This window comes from Chrysochloris asiatica, unplaced genomic scaffold, assembly GCF_000296735.1.
Source record: "Chrysochloris asiatica unplaced genomic scaffold, ChrAsi1.0 scaffold00119, whole genome shotgun sequence".
Lineage (NCBI taxonomy): Eukaryota > Metazoa > Chordata > Mammalia > Afrosoricida > Chrysochloridae > Chrysochloris > Chrysochloris asiatica.
The window spans coordinates 4,261,837-4,282,580 of record NW_006408637.1 but is presented as its reverse complement, the minus strand read 5'-3'; the positions used below and the strand labels follow the sequence as shown (position 1 = coordinate 4,282,580).

Below are 20,744 nucleotides of genomic sequence, written 5' to 3'. Positions count from 1 at the left end.
TAGAACCCAGCTTCTCGGATTATTTGCTCAACATAAAGGTTGAATAAGTATGGTGAAAGAATACAACCCTGCCACACATCTTTCTTCATTTTAAATCATTCAATGTTACCATGGTCTATTCAAACAACTGCCTCTTGGTCCAGGTACAGATTCCTCATGAGCACAATTAAGTGTTCCAGAATACTCATACTTTGCAATGTTGTCCATAGGTTGCCATGATCCACACAACCAAAAGCCTTTGTGTAGTCAATAAAGCACAGGTAAACATCTTTCTGATAGTCTCTGCTTTCAGCCAAGAGTCATCGGACATCAGCAATGATATTCCTCATTCCATGGCCTCTTCTGAATCTGGCTTGAACCTCTGAAGGTTCTCTGTCAATGTATGCTTGCAGCCGTTTCTGTATTACCTTTAGTAAAATTTTACTTGCATGAGATAGCAAAGATATTGTCTGATGATTCCGTATTCCATTGGGTCATTTAGCTGTCTCTAAAATATGACAGCAAAATGAAAACATTTGTGGATAAATAAAAAGAAATGAAAGAACCTTGGAAAAACCAAGTCAACTATCCAAAATATACTAAAGGGAGTTCTTTGAACTGAGAACTAACAAGAGCAAACAACAACTAGAGATTGACATACATGGCAACAACACCCAGAATTCAGTCCGGATATGGGAGTATCCAGAGTAAAACAAATCAACAAGACTGAAAATAGGGAATGTGAGACGTCAGTCCATGATCAGAACAACTATAAAGTAAAGGAAGACAAAAGCAGATTAAAAGAGTACCAGATGGTGAGGTGGTAGATTTTAAAATAAAATAGATTGTTTTTAAAAGAGGGAGAAATTAATAAAGCATAGGTTAACCTCAAAGAAACTTAATACACCTTCACATCAAATCCAGAAAAGAAAAATCAATGAAGAGTTAGAAACATTCAAACTCTGAAGAAATTGATACAAAAAAGCACACACAAAAAAATGAACTCAGCACAGGAAAGTATGCAGAACAAATAAATCAACAGTGCTACAAAAAAACCCCAACCAACCAACCAAAAAAACCCCCACAAAAACAAAACAAAACAAAAACATCAAAATGACTTAAATCAATTCATACCTATCAATAATTACACTGAACATCAATGGATTAAATGCACCAGTCATGACAGACAGTAAAAGAATGGATAAGAAAACAGGATCCTTCAATAGGTTATCTAAAAGAGAGAGACTTCACATGCAAAGACAAAAATAGATAAAAAATGAAAGGATCGACAAAAATATATCAAGCTAATTTCAATAAAGAAATGAGCAAGAGTTGCAATATTAATCTCTAATAATATAAACTTTAAGGCAAATACAAGCATAGGATACACAGAAGGACATTATCTAATAATTAAAGGGTCTGTTGGACAAGAGGACATAACTAAAATATCTATGCTCCCAATGAAAGAGCCTCAAAATACATAAATCAAACACTAATAGGATTAAAGAAAGAAATAGATAACTCTACAATAATAGTGGGACATTTTAATACACCACTTTTTAAAACGACGGAACAACTACAAACAGAAAGTCAACAAAGAAACAAAGGAACTAAACAACACAATCAACTTAAACTCATAGATTTGTACAGAGCATTCAAGCCAACAAAAGCACAAAACATATTCTTTTCCAGTGCATATGGAACATTCTCCAGAATGGACCAATGTGTTAGGCCACAGAGCAAGTTTCAATACATTTTAAAACTTCAAAACACTACAAAGCTTTTGCTCTGATCACAATGCTATAATATCACAAATCATAGGGAGTTCAAAGAAATATCAAATACATGAAACTGAATAACATCCTGCTTAAAAGTTACCATGCAATAGGATGAATAAAAAATGAAATAAAAAGTTCCTAGACACAAATGAAAATGAAAACACAACATACCAAAACCTTGGGACACAGCAAAAGCAGTGCTGATAGTACAATTTATAGCAATAAACGCACATACCAAAAAAGAAGAAAGAACCAAAATCAACACATTAATGCACCTCAAAAAATTAAAAGTACACAAGCAAAATAAGCCTACAATCACCACAAGAAATAATAAACAGAGCAGAAATAAATGAATTAGAAAACAGTAAAACAATAAAAACAATAAACAAGACAAGAAGATAGTTTTTTGAAAGGATTAATAAAACCGACAAGCCATTGGAAAGTCTAACAAAAGAGGGAAAACATGCATATAACACACAAAGGAAACATACAGGTGGTGTCACAACAGAACCAATGGAAATAAAAAGGATAATAACAGAATGTTATGAGGAGCTGTACTCGAACAAATTTGAAAATCTACAGGAAATGGATACATTTTTTAAAGGTTTTATTGTGAATTATGTGATAGTTTACATGGGAGAACATTAGCTTTACATTCATCCTGTCTTATTTAATTTTATTGCAATGATTACAATTCCCTGCATGCATCATCAAACAGCCAAAGGGTACACCCCACAAGCCTGTCCCCTGGCAGTCAACACACAGATGATCTCCCTCCCAGAGTCCAGAGTCCCCAGCCACTTCATCTCTGCATGTAGCTCCATCTCTGGCATCACTACTTCTCTGGATAGGGTCCCACACTCCGATCTTCTCCCTGATGGCCCCAGGGTCCTCCACTCCTGGACTGCAAGATCAACCACTCCCATCCTTTTGTTACAAAATATCTAACTTTGCATTTGCAACACTCACAATCAGTCCTGATAGCAATTATTCACTATTGAACAAGAGTCTTATCCCCAACTCCTTACACCAGCCACATCCAGACAGGATGGAAACCACTTAGTGAAGATTCTACCTTCCTCCATACCCTCTGAACCTAGGCTCCCACTTGAAAGCTTGTAAACCAGTCACTCCGTGCCTTTGTAGCCCCCTAATTTTGGGTAGCCAATGTCTAAGTTGCCCATCCCTTGTGTATCAAGGTGGGAATGATCCTCACTGCAAAGATTTGTTCCCTCTCTTGAGCTACTATATCCACAAGCATAGATCAAGTTCATCAAATTGTAGTGCATTATTCTTTTCGTCTTCTTCTTTCCTCTAGTCGAGTTCTGCTCATCCAGCCATTAAAGCCTGGTCAAATGAGTACTATCTGCATGTATGGGTGTTCTTGTGCATCTCTTTTCACTTCATATCAGCTGGACACTTTATTCTCTGCTCTATTCCTCTGTGGACATGTCCCTGTCCCTGGGCCCAGGAATCCCCAGGTCTCAACATACTGCTGGCCAACCAGGTCTCAATCCAGGTTGACAGGAGTCTATTGAACGTGGTCAGACTTAGTTCACAACTTCATTGCTGTTTCCCCCCCAATTCCTCTCATTAGTGACCAACATGGTCAGCAGCAAGACCACATACCTACTCATGTATTCTCCTTGAGTCTTAGTCTTGGAAGGGGGTTTGCCCTGAGGGAACCTGACCACTTGCCTTGAGGGCTCCTGAGTGAACCACGTGCTTGTTCTTGTAGTAGTCGATCACACTGCTGCTACTGTTTTTGACTTTTCCTGCCAGTCTTTCTTTCAAGAAGTATCTTCTTTTCTTCTATCTGCTCCAGACTGGTCTGCTTGTCTTTTCAGTGGAAATTTCCCACCTCAAAGGTTCTGCATGGGGATCAGGATTCCACCTATGGTCTTATGAAATGCAAAGGGTCTGCAGGAGACCTCCTTCACTGGGCAATTTCTAGCCCTATTTTAGGTTATTCCAATCAGTTATAGGCTGAAGACGGACTTACAAGCTTTCTATGATGATATTTCTGGCTATTCCTTTCTCTCCCCCTCAAGTGTCTATTTTATAATAGTAGGTAAGGAAAACCACTGGCTATTCCTTTCTCTTCCCCTCAAGTGTCTATTTTATAATAGTAGATAAGGGAAACCAAGATTCAAAATACAGCCAAGCCACTGTTTTACCCATTCAAACTATATCTCAATCCCTGTATCCCAGAGCCCTGTTGTTCCAAAGTTGGGCATACATCATTATTTACCTCTGTCCCACTTAGCCAGCTCATGCAAACCTGCCTGTTTACCCATCCACCTTGTTCTCCCATTCCCCTCCCAGCATCCAAACTATCCTGTGTCCCTACCCTGTGCTCCACCTTCCCCTTCCTCCCCTCACCCAACCCCATACAACCCATTAACCAGCAAAGAATTTTTTTTTCCCTTTCAGTGTGGGTAATCTTTCGTAATCTTTTACAGTAATAGTCCCATGCAGTGTTTCTCCTTTTGTGACTAATTTCACTCAGCATAATGTCCTCAAGTGTCATCCATGTTATGCATGCAGTAGCTTGCAGCTTCCTTGTTATTCTTCAAGGTAGCATAATTTTCCATTGTGCGTATGTACCAAACTTTGTTTATCCATTCTTCCATTGATGGGCACTTAGGCTGTCTTTATCTTTTTGCTTTTGTAAATACTGCTGCTATGAACATTGGTGTGCATATATCTACTAGTGTAATGGCTCGTATTTCTTGTGGATAAATGCGAAGTAGAGGAATTTCTGGATCATATGGTCATTCTATTTCAATCCTTCTGAGGAAGTGCCATACTGTTTTACAGAGCGGTTGGACCTTTTTGCAATCCCAACAGCAATATAGGAGGGTCCCAATCTCTTCACTTCCTTGCCAGTATTTATTGGCCTCTACTTTTTTGATCTTTGCTGTTATTGCTGGTGTTATCTCATTGTTGTTTTGATTTTCATCTTTTTAATGGACAGTGATCATGAACATTTCTTCATATCAACATTTCTTTGTTGGCTTCCCAGATTTCACCTTGGTGAAGTGTCTGCTCATGTCCTGTGCTCATTTTTTAATCGGGTTGTCTCCAGCAGTGGGTGGGGGTGTCTTGCTCAGGCCCCTCTTTTAGTCACCATTGTGGAGGTGTGTAGATAGATATTGAGAAATGGAAGGAAGACTGTTCACTATTTTTATCTCTGAAGGTCAGTTAGGTATCTGCATAATACTCAAAATAGCTGCATGCTTGTATAAAGTAGTTGGTGTTGACTGTTGTCTTTTAAGTTGGGGTTTTACAAGGTACAAATATGGTTCAATTGTATGGCCAGACCTATTGTCCCTTGTTAGGTAAGGCAGGAATAAAGTCTCCCACCCAGGTAAGAGAGTTAACATTAGGGCTAAGTCCCAGAGTCAGAGGTCATAAGAAACAGTCAAAGGATTAGCTTGTGGGACCGCTGGGGCTTTCAGGGATTTCCTCTTTGCACTGTGGGAAAATTGTACCCTGTGGGAGCAATGCTGGACCCTTCTGGGTATGTGCTTCCAACTGCCTGAAGGTGCCCAGGCCAGGCAGAAATGGTGTGACAGGGCAGAGGAGGAAAGAAAAGTAAAAAAAGCCACCACACCTCTTTTTCCACAAGTCACTCCATGGCGTTGGTGCTGTATCAAGCTGGCTGTGGCACCAGCCTCTGATCTCTGTCCAGGCTAAGGGGCCCGCAGGCACTGTCCTGGTCAATTTAGAATTTGCCGTGTATTCCTGCCACGGTCAGCCTTCTCCACAGGTGGGTGCCTGAAACTGCTCGCTCCATGTTTTATATTAGAATAAAGCTCTGAAACTTTTCCAACAAAGCCCCTTGTCTGATTTTTGATCACGCTTCTGCCAAGGAACCCATACCCCTTGTCTCTGTTTCTCCTGCTCTCAAACGGGAAGTCTCACAACACCTTGGGATAGCAGTCATCTGTGTTTACTCTGAAGTTTAGCCTTCAGGTCTTCATTGAGCATCTTACTGTAATGAGCACTGTTGATTGTTGAACGTTTTTCCTGATAGTGTTCCAATAGTTGCCACTGAGAATCCCAGAAAACTGTAAGCATCAATTTTTCAGCTGATGGTTGACTTTAAACTTTATGTTGGTCGATGATTGGGTATGTTTCCATTCCATACTCTGCCATTTACACTCAGGCTGTCCACACTGTTGACACTATGCAAAACCTTTGAGTTGTTAAGGCATCCTCCCTATATTCCTGATCTTGTTCTATCAGATTTTCATTTGTTTGCTCACCTGAAAGCAGCCCTTCAAAGATGAAGTTTCACTTCCAATGAAGAAGTGAAGACAGAAGTGCTTTCATGAATTGAATCTCAGACTAAAATATTTTTAAATAAGGAAATACAAAAGCTTGTTGACAGATGGACAGAGTACACTGAAAAGCAATGTGTTGAGAATATGCCAAAAAATGATTCGTCATTTCTAAAAGTTGATTAAAATAAATTCTACAGTCTGAGTGTAAATAATATATGCATATGTATTATACACATATATATCCATTGTGTAGATCATGACAAGCTATGGACAACATTTCAAAGTATGAATATTTTGGAACAATTAATTGTGCTCATGAGGAATCTGTACCTAGACCAAGAGGCAGCTGTTCGAACAAAACATGGGAACACTGAATGGTTTAAAATTAAGAAAGGTGTGAGACAGGGTTGTATTCTTTCACCATACTTATTCAACCTGTATGCTATTTGATTATTCAGTAAATAATCTGGAAACTGGGTTCTATGAAGAAAAATGTGACATCAGGATTGTAGGAAGACTCATTCACAATGCCATATGCAGATGATACAACCTTGCTTGCTGAAAGTGAAGAGGACTTACAATATTTACTGATGAAATCAAAGAGCACAGCCTTCGGTATGGATTACATCTCAACAAGAAAACAAAAATCCTCACGATTGGACCAATAAACAACATTCTTATCAACGGAGAAAAGATTGAAGTTGTCAAGGACTTCATTTTTCTTGGATCAACTATCAACACTCACAGAAGCAGCAGTCAAGAGATCAGATGACGTATTGCATTAGGCAAATCTGCTGCACGGCAACTTTTTAAAGTGTTGAAGAGCAAAGATGTCAGCTTGAGGACTAAGGTGCGCCTGACCCAAGCCATGGTATTTTCAATAACCTCACATGTATGCAAAAGCCGGACAGTGAATAAGACCACCATAGAAAAATTGATGCTTTTGAGATATGGTGTTGGAGGAGAATACTGAAAGTCTAAAAGTGCCATGGGCTGCCAAAAGAACCAACAGATCTGTGTTGAAAGAAGTTCGGCCAGAGTGCTCCTTGGAGGCTAGGATGGCCAAACTTCATCTCTTATACTTTGGACATACTGTCAAGAGGGAGCAGTCACTGGAGAAGGATATCATGTTTGGTAAGGTAGGGAGGGGGTCAGAGAAAAAGAGGAAGACTCCCAGCAAGATGGATTGGCCAAGTAGCAGCATTGATGGGCTCAAGTGTGGCAACAATATTGAGCTTGCCCAGGATCGGGCAGTGTTTAATTCTGCTGTTCATAAGGTCGCTATTGGTCAGTACCAACTCGATGGCACCTAACAACAACAACAACATATTATTTGTACATATAATATATACATATGTACATTTTTACTGCTTTCAGGTGAGCAAACAAGTGAAAGTCTGATAGAGCAAGATCAGGACTACAGGATGGATGCTTTAACAACTCAAAAGAAAGTTTTTTCAGAGTGTCAACAGTGTGGACAGAGGTATAGGAGCAGGCATTGTCATTCAAGAATACAGTGCCTTTGGATTGCCTGAGTGTAAATGGCAGAGTATGGAATGGAAACATACTCAATTGTTGATCAACAAAAAGTTCAAAATCAACAATCAGCTGAAAAAATTGAGGCTTATAGTTTTCTGGGATTCTCAGTGGCAACTACTGGAACATTATCAAGAAAAAGGTTCAACAATCAACAGTGTTTGTTACAGTGAGATGCTGTGCATGTATGTATATGTACATGTATGTATGCATTTATATGTTCCACAGATATACAAGAACATAAGAGTGTGAGAAAGAAAATCGGTATATCAGTATTTACATTTCCTGCAAACACAACTGTGAATGTAGTGGTACATATAGTGACAAAATGATGAAAACTAGATATTAACAATGAGTAGCTTAGCCTGGGGCTTCAGGACCATAGTTTCAGGGGACACCATTGTCAATTGGTACAACATAGTCCACAAAGATTATGTCATATAAACTACTTTGCTGAGTAGCATCTGGGATATTAAGAACTCATAAGCTGCCATCTAAGGAGTGGCCACTGGTCTTTCCATATGAAGAAGAAAGAAGAGTGATGAGAAATGAAAGATGCTTGGAATTAACTTGTCCAATGGACTACTGGATTATGTGAACATCAGTCTCACAGCCCAGAGATCAGAAGAATTAGATTGTGCCCAACTACCCCTACCAACTACCCTGAGTGGGATCATGTTAGAAGGTTCTGGATAAAGTGGCATAATGTGTGGAACAAAACTCAAAAAATTATTTCAAAAAATTCCAGAGTTACTGGTCAGAAAGAGACTGGAGGAACCTGAGATCGTGGCCCTCAACCCGATTTCAGATCCAGAAAGGAACACACCCTCTTTCAGCCAAGCAGTAGATAGGTATATAGGGGGAACAGTGTCAGCCAAGCAGCAGCTAGGTATAGAGGGGAACAACAACACTAATAAGATATGTTCACTATGAATGATGGAATGGCCAATCATTCAAAAATAAAGGGGTAACGAGTACATCAGAAAAATGACAAGAAGGATTGGAAAGTTGGGTGGAAGGGCAAGAGGAGCCATAGGGAGGAAGTAGATGACTCTTGTTCCATGGAGGGAATTGCAATCATTGAGATAAAACAAAGTACATTATTTGTTGATTGTAAAACAGATGATCTTGTCTATAAACCTGGACTCAATTCACAATCAAAAGTTTTTTTTTTTTTTTTTTTTAAAAATGACCATACACATGGATCTCACAAGATGGAATACACAAGAATCAAACTGACTACATCTATGGGAGGAGACTCGGGGTACTGGTGTGGCAAAGTAACATAAAACACTGGACCACAAGGTTGTTTTGAATTACAAGGTCAGTGGTTCAAACTCACCAGACACTATTTGGAAACTCTATAAAGGGTAGCTATGAATTAAAACTGGCTCAACAGCACTTAACAACAACTTGGAAGGAGACAGTGAAAAACCTCTATACCATCAGCAAAAACAAGGCCAGGGGAAGACTGTGGAACAGACCATCAATTGCTCCTATGCAAGTTCAGGCTAAAGCTGGAGAAAAGAAAACAAGCCTACAAGAGCCAAAATTTGACACTGAACATATCCCACCTGAATTTAGAGAACATTTCAAGAACACATTTGATGCATTAGACACTAAAGACCTAAACCTAGAGAGAAAGAGTTATGGATCACATCAAGAACATGATACAGGAAGAAAGCAAAAGGTCATTAAAAAGACAAGAAAGAAGGAAAAGACAAAAATGGATGTCAAAAGAGACTCTGAAACTTGTTGCCCAGTGCACAGATGCTATGGTAAATGGAAGACTTGATGGGGTAAAAGGGCTGAAGAGAAAAATTCATAGGGCAGCTTGAGAGGGCACAGAAAAGTATTATAATGAAATGTGCAAAGACCTGAAGCTAGAAAACCAAAAGGGAAGAACACGCTCAGCATTACTCAAGCTGAAAGAACTGAGTAAAAATTCAAGCCTCAACTTGAAATATTGAAGGATTCTATGGACAAAATATTAAATGATGTAGGAAGCATCAAAAGAAGATGGAAGGAATACACAGTTACTACACAAAAAAGTAATGATCCGTGTTCAACCATTTCAAGAGGTAGCATACAATCAATATTCAATTGTACTGAAGGAAGAAGTCCAAGGAGGCACTGAAGGCACTGGCAAAGAACAAGGCTCCAGGAATTAATGGAATACAAATTTAAATCTTTCAACTTACTGATCCAGCACAGGAGGCACTCACTCATCTATGCCAAGAAATTTGGAAGACAGCTACCTGGCCAACTGATTGAAAGAGATTCATATTTGTGCTCATTCCAAAGACAAGTGACCGAACGAAATGTGGAAATCATCACACAATATCATTATTATCACATGCAAGTAAAATTTTGCTTAAGATAATTCAAAACTGGCTGCAACAGTACATTACAGGGAACTGCCAGAGGTTCAAGCCAGATTAAAAGGAGGACATGGAACTAGGGATGTAATTGCTTGGCTGAAAGCAGAGAATCCCAGAAAGATGTTTACCTGTGCTTTACTGGCTATGTAAATATCTTTGACTATGTGGATTATGACAAGCTATGGACAATATTTTGAAGAATGGGTTTTCCAGAACATTGAATTGTGCTCATGAGAAACCTGTACATAGACCAAGAGGCAGTCGTTTGAACAGGGGGACAATGAATGGTTTGAATTTAGAAAAGGTATGCTACAGGGTTGTATTCTTTCACCACACTTATTCAATCTATATGCTAAGCAAATGATCTGAGAAGCTGGATTATAGTAAGAAAAAAAGCAGAGTTGAAGTTGTCAAAGACTTCATTTTGCTTGAGTTCTTTATCAACATTCATGGAAGCAGCAGTCAAGAAATCAAATGATGTATTGCATTAGGCAAATCTGCCGCACAAGACCTCTTTAAACTGTTGAAGTGTAAAAATGTCACTTTGAGGACTGGCACAAGTCATGGTATTTTCAACAGCCTTACATGCATGTAAAAGTTGGATAATGAATAAGGAAGACTGTATTTTATGTGTTAGAGTTATGGTGTTAGACAAGAATATTGAAAATATCATGGACTTCCAGAAGAAAAAACGAATCTGTGTTGATGAAAGTACAGTTCCAAGTGCTCCTTAGAAGCCAACGTGGTGAAACTTCATCTCTCATACTTTGGATATGTCATCAGTTGAAAGTATATAATGCTTGGCAAAGTGGAGAACCAGCTAAAAAGAAGACACCCAATGAGATGGATTGACTGAGTGGCAGGAGCAATGGGCTCAAGTGTATTAGTATTGTGAACACGGCACAGGACCAGGCAATGTTTTGTTCTGCTGTGTGTAGTTGACTTGAAGGCACCAGACAATAGCACAGTGTGTGCGTATAGAGTCAAGTAAGAATGTTTTCTCAAGAAATGTTCCACAAAAAAAGCAGATACATGTATTTATGCCCATTGTCTCAGCATTCATAGTAGTATTTTATGCTGTGTTATCTGCTCACACTTGTAAAAATAAAACTTTAACATCAGGATTTAACTCAATCGACCTCTGAATAAGCATTTGTTATATGCTCAACATATTCTGAGCAGTGCATTCAGTTGGTCATATTGTGGAAGTTCATAGCAAAATGAAATAAACTGAGAGACAGTTTGTTGCTGGAAATTCTATGCAGCACACTAGTTAAGGAAGCATCGTATAATACATGGTACATACCTTTAAGGAGCTTGTTGCTGTTGTTAGGTGCCATCGAGTCAGTACCGACTCATAGAGACCTTACGCACAGCAGAATGAAATAAAAACCAAGTCCAATGTAGAATTCTAGGTTTTATATAACAAAGTTTGCTAGTCCCAAACTGTGTACTATCAGTTAAAATACTGTCAGCAGACACTGAATGAGACGGTTATCCCTTAGCTAATGGTAGTTAGTGCAACACAAGTAAGCCCCAGCAAAGATGAAATAAGAGAGTATGCATATGTGTAAAAGATTTTTTAAAACCATCAGTCAACTATAATTGTTATATCAGATGATGAGTATTTTGGAAAATCAATGTAAGGACATTATTACCCATTAGTTAAGAGTGTGTATCACTGAAAGTTAGGCACACCAATGTCACTGGCATATTCTAGACCGATTCATGTTCTCCCTCTGATCTTAAAAAACGAATGAATTCCTAGCACAAATTCTAGTCCTGGTCTGGCACACAAGGTCGGTGGTTTAAACTCACAGTACCCCTCGGAATCCTTACACTAGGTCACTATGAGCCGGAACCCACTAAACAGCACTTAATAACAGCACGTACAAATTCTTGGGGTGGTAATGCAAGTAAATCACACTTTGGGTGTTACTCTAACCATTATATGCTCCGGTGGCAAAGAGAAGTCCATTTTCATCAATAGATGCAGCAGTCAGTTCAATACTGAAGCCATGAGGGTCTAAAATCTGGTATATTTGGATGCCAGTCTCTAGTTCCCATATCTGTAGGAAAGAACAACAAACAAAAACAAGTATTCCATTTATCTTTAAATTCTTATAAAAACTTCACAATACTCAACACATCTCACATCTTTCACCATACTCTGTTATGAATGTTGGTTTAATAAAAGAAAGTTCCAAGAGACGCCATGTTGTATAATAGTTGCTGTGCTCCTGGATATTCAGGTAACTGAAAACCAGAAATGAATCTATTCCAGGGAACCTCTGGCTGTGGAGGAAATAGTCAATTGGTACTGTAAGCATAAAGCAAGCTTAGCAACAAGATAGAAATATAATAATTAAATGTTACACCAAAAGAATCTCTGAGATGGAGTGGCTGGGGACTCTGTACTCAGGGAGGGAGAGGGGCTGTGTCCTGATGGCCAGGGGGACGGTGTGCAGGGTGTACTTTTTGGTTGTTTGACGATGCATGCAGGGGATTGTAATAATTGCAATGAAATGAAATACGTTAAGATGAATATAAAGATAATGTTCTCCCATGTAAACTGTCACATAATTCACAATAAAAACTTAAGGAAAATAGGGTTCCCTGACTTTTTGGAAGAAGCTTTGGCGGCACAGTGGTTAAGCACATGACTGCTAACCTAAAGGCAGTCACTTTGTGGTAAGAAGATGTGGCAGTCTACTTTGGTAAAGATTACAGCCTTGGAACCCTTCCCTGTGGGACAGTTCTACTCTGCCCTATGCAGTCACTATAAGCTGGAATCAACCCAGCCACACTGGGTTTGGTTTGAGTTTTTGATCTTTTCAAGAAGTGCTCTAATTAAGGACATGGATGCTTTACAGAGAAAGAACAAAAGAGGAGGCCATTTATGTAATCCAAAAATATGTTAAGACTTAACATTATCCCTCTTTGGAAACACAATAGACACTTAATACCTATAGGTTTTCTATCTGAATCTTTCCTTTTTCATGGATCTACTATGTTCTTAGGCTGGTGATTAATAGAACTGAACTCACAATACAGAATGGTTGCACTTGAGGTATCTGGGGGAGGTGCTGAATCATATGCAAAGGGGAAGAGATGGGAAGGCATATAACAATACACATTCAGGGAACTGAAAGAAAGCTATTATAAATGGAATGAAAGATGGAAAGCTGACTGAGACGTAGATGATGGGTCACATAGTGAAGGGTCATATAGCTAGGGTGTGATGTAAATGAAGGTATTCTATCTAGCCCTAGATCCTACACTCTCAACTGTGTGTGCCCCTGGGCATAGGTAGGGTCTTTATGGGAGAAAGAGGAATGTGGGCCACTTCAAGAAGGGGACCTGGGTCACCCATTTTCTGGTGAAGAACACTTTTCCACCAATCATATACTTACCTGGTGTATTCTTTCCTCGCTGTCACACCCCTCTCCCATACACCAGGGAAGACATTTTCCCTTTAAAAGGAAACTATTGTCTGAAAGCAGGATAGTTTTTTCAACTTCTGTCTTTAGACAATACCAGAAATAGGTACTAATTAACTGAACTCAGAAGATTTTGGCTTTAGAAAATCTCTACTAGATGAGCACAAAAGATTGGGAGAGAATTTGAAGGGTCTCCAGAGGAATGCTCTCTACCATACCACATGTTTCATTTGAGAGCATGTAGGAAATAAAAGTAAACTAGAAGCAAATGCAAACATCCATCACTACTAGGTGACGTGAGTAGTAACTATTATATAGATGTAATTAATAAGGCCAACTACCTTGGCAAATAGGGAACACATCAGATGAACCTGGATTCATATTCCAGCCCAAGTTGCTTGATTTTTCTGAACTCTACATTCCTCATTTAAAAACTGGGAAACAATAGTATAAAATTTTAGATGAGGAACTGTGGTGAAGACTAAATGAGAGAATGGATTTAAAGCACTTGACACTTATTCAGTGTCTGTAGGGTTATGGAGGCCCTGTAGTGGTGTAAACTGTCAAAGCATTAGGTTACTAACCAGAAGAGAGTCACATTCACTCAGAGATTCCTTGGATATAAGGCCTAGAGACATACTTCCAAAAAATTAGTCATTGAAAACTTTATAGAGCAAAGTCCTACACTGACACACATGGGCTCACTGATGATACAAATTTAAATATATATATATATACACATACATATAGGTTATAGAAATTAGTGTATTAATCCTTTAAAAAAATTCACATATATAGGACTAAAAATGGCATTTGTAATAGAGCAGAATGTTATTAGATAAAATAAAATTTTAATCTGAGGATTATGGATGAGAGATTTACATTTATTTTAGTACACAAATAATTCCTATATTTTGATTCAGTTGTTTTAATCCAGTGTTGTTTTTAAGTGCTGTCAAGTTGGTTCCAAACCACAGCAACCCTGTATAGGGTTTCCAAGGAGTGAGTGGTGAGCTTGAACAGCCAATCTTGCAGTTCAAATAGCACAGTCTGACGCATTAACCCACAGCACCACACCAGGACTCCATTGTTGTTGTTAAGTGCCGTCGAGTCGGTTCCGACCCATAGCGACTCTATACAAGGTTTCTGAGGAGCAACTGGTGAGCTTGAACCGCTGACCTTGCAGTTCAAACAGTTTTGCAGTCTGGCGCATTAATCCACAGCGCCATACTAGGACTCCATAAGTAACCATAAATGACTGATAGAATAAAGCTTTTAGGACTTACATTTATTGATGGGGCCCAACTCAAAATGAGAAGAAACAGCTGTGAACATCCATTAAGAATCAGAACATGGAATGTATGAAGTATGAATCTAGGAAAACTGGAAGTTGTCAAAAATGAAATGGAATGCATAAACATCGATATCCTAGACATTCGTGAGTTGAAATGGACTGGTATTGGCCATACTGAATCTAAAAATCATATGGTTTATTATGCCGGGAACAACAAATAGAAGAGGAATGGCATTACATTCATCATCAAAAAGAACATCTCAAAATCTATCTTGAAATAAAATGCTGCCTGTGATACAATAATATCCATACGCCTACAAGGAAGACCAGTTAATATCACTATTATTCAAATTTAAGCATCAACCACTAAAGTCAGTGATGATGAAACTGAAGAATTCTACCAACTTCTTCATTCCATAAGTGCTGAACTGTAAACCACAAGGTCCAGGGTTCAAGGTCATAAACTGCTCTATGGGAGAAAGATGAGGCTTTCTGCTCTCACAAAGATTTAAAGCCTAGAAACTACACAGAGTCTCTATGAATCAGAACTGACTCAAAGGCACTTAAACAACAACAACCAACTTCTTCAGTCTGAAACTGATTAGACATACAATCAAGATATATTGATAATTACTGGTGATTGAAATGCAAAGGTTGAAAACAAAGAGGAAGGATCAGTCATTGGAAAATATGGTCTTGGTGATAGAAACGATGCTGGAGACTACATGATAGAATTTTTCAAGACAAATTACTTGTTCACTGCAAATACCTTTTTAAACAACATAAAAACAACTATGCACAAGCACTTGGCCAAATGGCATACACAGAAATATAATAGACTACATCTGTGGGAAGTGACAGTGAAAAAGCTCCATACCATCAGCCAAAACAAGGCCAGTGGAAGACTGTGGAACAAACCATCAATTTTTCATATGCAAGTCCAGACTGAAGCTGAAGAAAATTAAAACAAGTCCACAAGAGCCACACTTTGACCTTGAAAATATCCCACCTAAATTTAGAGACCATTTAAGAACAGATTTGGTGCATTAGACACTAATAACTGAACTATGAGAGTTGTGGGATGACATCAAGAACATCATAAACAAAGAAAGCAAAAGGTCCGTAAGAGAACTGCATAAAAAAAGTGGACTGTTTGGCTGCTAAATTACCAAGCAAATTGTTTGTTTTCGAGGCATCATGGCTAGAAAAGTCATCCCCTCAGGGAACTCAAAGGACATTTATGAATAGTCTAGCATACTCACTGGTTTTACTTGTGAGTGAAAGTGGGGGAAATGAAGACATGGGCTGAGTTTGGCCATGTTCCAATGATACCCATTTACCTTGAGATGAGAGAGAGAAGAGGAAGGGCCTGCTGGTCTGAAATTTAGGGAGCTGTGTGGACCTCCAAGACATGAACACTGACTCAATCACTGGGGGCTAGAGCTGAGAGTAAAGCGGCCAGCTGGACTGACGTGCAGCAAGGTGTGCATGAACTCTTAAACTGGCAAGTAGCACCCATGTGACCTAGCATGGATGACTAGCTGACCAGAAGTTTATCAGTTGAAGATAAAGATGCTTGATACTGTGAGCAAGTGTAAATTGCTACAGTTTGATGAGCTGGACCTTTGCTTAGGGATACAGCTGATTAATTTCTCATATCAAGGAACAAGCTTGTTTCCTCAGTGCACTGGGTTGATAGGGACTGTAAATCTAGACACTGGGAAAAAAAAGGGGGGGGGGTGGCTATAGAAGCACAAAGTGGCTGGCTTACACACTTTCGTGAGAGTGCTTAGTTTCAGAGCAAGGGGGTAAGGAAGAATCCCCACTGAATAGTTTTCTTCTTTTCCAGATGGATCTTGTGAAAGAGGATGGGGGATGATGCTGATAGGATTTTATTATTCAATTGTGAGTAATTATTAGCAGTATTAATTGTGACAGTCACAATTATAATTGTAGAAGATGTGTAACTAAAAAGGTGGAGTAGTTGATCTTTCACTTCAGGAACAGACAATCCCAGGCCCATCAAGAAGGAAGAGCATGAGATCCAACCTAGAAAACTGGTGACAGTGAGATGGTGGCAGAGGCAATGGCATGGAGAGAGAGAGCAGCTGTGGACTCTAGGCCTATGGACTGAGTAGGACTGTGTGTCTGTGAGCAAGAGACTGACTTGCAGAATACACCCTTAAGGACATTTAAAACAATATATGTATCTATGTAGTTTTGTATATGTACATTAAAAAAGGGGGGAGGCATTTAGAAGACAAAAAGAAGGGAAAGATGATAATGGATATCAGAAGAGAACCAGAAACTTGCTCACCAGTGCAGACATGTTAGAGTAAATAGAAGAAATGAGAAAGTAAAAGGGCTGAAAAGAAAATTTCAAAGGGCATCTGGAGAAAAGAAAGATAAGAATTATAATAAAATGACCAAAAGACCTGGATTTAGAAAACCAAAAGGGAAAAAAATCGAAGAAAAAAATTCAAGCTTCAACTGAAATATTGAAGGATTCTGTGGGCAAAACATATATGGAGTCCTGGTGTGGCATTGTGGGATAATGCACTGTACCTCAGAGCTGGTTTGAACAGCAAGGTCAGTGGTCCAAATGCACCATCTGCTTCTTGGAAATCCTATACAGGGTTGCTATGAATCAGAACTGACTTGATGATGTTTAACAACAACAATGATGGGCAAAACAGTGAATGATGCCGAGAGCATCAAAAGATGGAGGAATACCCAGAGTCACTGTACTAAAAAAGAAATGGTTGATGTTCAGCGACTTCAAGAGATCGTTTGGTGGACATCAGGTTTGGGGGCACGAGAAGCAGAGACAGGCTGGGAAGTCTCCTCAGAGGAGGCACAAGAAAAACAAGACGGCGCTTTGTTGGAAAAGTTCTAGTGCTTTAGATCTAATATAAAGTGGGGGCATCAGTTTTCGGCATCCACCAGCGGAGATATCTGACTGTGGCAAGAATATACGGCAATTTCTGAATTGATCAGGATGCTGCCTGCGTGCCCTTCGGCCTGGGCTGAAGTCAGGGTGTAGGGCCACAGCCAGGCTGATACAGCACTGAAGCCATGGAGCAGTGTCTGAAAAATGTGGTGTGATGGGTTTTTTCATATTTCTTTCCTCCTCTCCCCTGTCACACCATCTCTGCCCAACCTGGGCACTCTCAAGAGGTGGGACCACACAATCAAAGAGGTCCAGCATTGCGCCCACAGTGTGCACTTTTCCTACGGCACAAGTGGAAATCCCTGAGATCCCCAGTGGTCCAACAAGCCAAACCTGTGGCTGCTTCTTCTGACGTCTAACTCTGGGACTTAGCCCTAAAGTTGACTCTCTTACCTGGCTGGGAGACTTTATTCCTGCCTTACCTAACCAGAGACAGCAGGTCTGGTCTGGCCATACAGCCAAACTATATTTGTACTTTGTAAAACCCCGACATAAAAGGCAAGAGCCAATACCAACTACTTTATACAAGCATGCAGCTATTTTGAGAATTATGCAGATACCTAACTGACCTTCAGAGATAAAAATAGTGAACAGTATTCCTTCCATTTCTCAATATCTATCTGCACACCTCCACAATGATGACTAAAGGAGGGCCTGGAGTGAGTGGACAGCCCCACCCACTGCTGGAGGTTTCCACTGTGCACTCACACTGACCTGCACAGCAAAGGCTACTGGACAGTCTGCTACAGTTTTGTTTTTGTTTTTGTGGGTTGGTGGTTTGGTTGTGTTGTTGTTTGTTGTTTTTTTGTTTTTGTTTTTTTGTGGGTTGGTTTTTGTCTGTGCTTTGATTTTACTTTGCTTCTGTTTTTGGCCCTTTTGGTCTTACTTTTTTTCCTGGGGGTGGGAGCTTTCTCTCCCTATATTACCGAAGAAGAGGCAGCAATCATGTCCATATAGCCAAGCTACAAGCCTACTCCATAATACCCACCATCTGGACAGGAGCCAGTACCAGCTTCTAGGTATTGTACAGATAGCCAACACTTGCTAAGAAGCTTTCAGGTGAGTAATGAGAAACATGAAAGGGGAAGACTGTCTCCAGATCATATCCACTAGGAGACACTCAGTAAGCTTAACAACACAGCAACATTCATTTAATCATTGAAAATGCATCAAACTATTGAAAAGGTAAAATGAAAAAGATCTCAGCACATGTCCAAAAACAGATCAGAGTAAATGAGACAAACATACTGGAGGCAGACACAGACTTCCCAGTAGAAGAATAGCAGGCTTTGGGTCTGCCTGAGAAGGAATTCAGAAGAATGATATGGATAAAACTGCAAATGCTTCACAGAGGGGTGAAGGAAAATATGGAAAAAGTCTGGAAAGTGCTACAGAAGCCATCAAACACGATAGATATAGCTTGGAAACAATTCAAAACCTGCAAAAATAGGTCCAGGTGATTAATAATAAAATATCAAAAATGGACAATACACTGAAATGGCAAAGGAGTAGAACTGAAGCTATGGAAACCAGAACCAGTGAGCTGGAAGACAAATCTCTCAATACTGCTAAGAAAGAAGAGCAAGCAGAAAAAAGGATTTAAAAACTCTGAAGAGAATGTAAGATTCATGTTGGATAACATGACAAGAAATAACTTAAGAATTATGACATTCTGGAACAGGGAGAATCACAGAAGTCCACAAAGGAGATAGTTGAGGAGATACTGGAAGAAAATTTCCCTAACATCTTGAAGGATGAGAAGATAAGCATTCAAGAAGCTAAACCACCGCAGGAAGGTTAGACCCCAAAAGAAAATCACCGAGACATATCACAATCAAGCTCTCCAAAATAAAAGACAATGAGAGAATCCGATAAACAGACAGGGAAAAAAGAACTGTTTCTTACAAAGGCAAGCTAATGAGATTAAATTCCGATCTCTCATCAGAAACCATGCAAGCAAGAAGGCAATGGGGAGACATATATAAAACCCTAAAAGAAAAAGACAGGCAACCAAGAATCGTCTACCCAGCAAAAATGTCACTCAAGCATGATGGTTCAATCAAAACATTATAGGATAAAGAGAAGCTAAGATATTTTGTCAAAGCCAATCCAGCACTTCAAAACATACTAAAGGGAGTTGGAATGAAAACCATAAGATCAGACAACCATAGATTGACAGATGTGACACTACCACCTAGAACTCAGTCGACAGATAGCAGAGTTCAGAACACAACAAAATGACAACAAAGATTTCAGAGGACCTGTGAGGCCAATCTAAGATCAAAGTAATAACAATGTCAAAGAAGGGGGAAATATAGGAACAGAGATCCAGGTGGTGAAGAGCTCAGGTAGACTGCAGGATACAAAAGACTGCCTTAAATGGAGGAAGACTATTAGGTAACCTCAAAGTTAATGCTTCACAACTTACCATGAAAATGAAGAATCAAGTAGAACAAGGAAACATTAATACTAAGAAGAGACTTACAAGAAATAGTACAAAAAAACATGAACTCAGCACAAGAAGGCATGCAGAACAAAGGAATGAACAGCACCACAAAAATTAACATAATGACAATTAATTCATACTGAATTAATTATCCATTAATTACACTGAATGTCAATGCATTAATTACACTTAATGTCAATACAACAGTAAAAAGACAGAGAGTGGCAGAACAGATAAGAGAATAAGACCTTTCCATATGCTGCCTGCAAGAGGCACAAAGACAAAACCAGACTAAAAGTTAAAGTATGGAAAAAAAATATACCAAACTATTTGAAGTAAAAACAAGCAGGAATGGCAATATTAATCTCTAATAAAATAACTTTAAGGCAAAAACCAGCATAAGAGATAAAGAAGGACACTATCTCATGATTCAAGGGTCACTTGAGCAAGATGACATAACCATAATAAATATTTACGCTCCCAATGAAAGAGCAACAAAATATATGAAGCAAACCCTACTAGAATCGAAGAAAGAAATAGCCAAATCTATAATTATGTTGTTGTTAAGTGCCGTCGAGTCGGTTCCGACCCATAGCGACCCTGTACAGGGTTTCCGAGGGTGTAAATCTTTACGGGAGTAGAAAGCCTCAT

General features: G+C 39.2%; 1 protein-coding gene across 1 annotated transcript in view; it reads right to left on the bottom strand.

Moving 5' to 3' along the window:
* Window positions 1–20,744, bottom strand: part of WDR64 (WD repeat domain 64) — a 457,550-nt gene that overhangs the window by 203,370 nt on the left and 233,436 nt on the right. Inside the window, exon 12 of the mRNA XM_006868582.1 lies at window positions 11,909–12,032. Coding sequence (XP_006868644.1) covers window positions 11,909–12,032 — 124 coding nt within the window. The remainder of the gene's footprint in view (window positions 1–11,908; window positions 12,033–20,744) is intronic.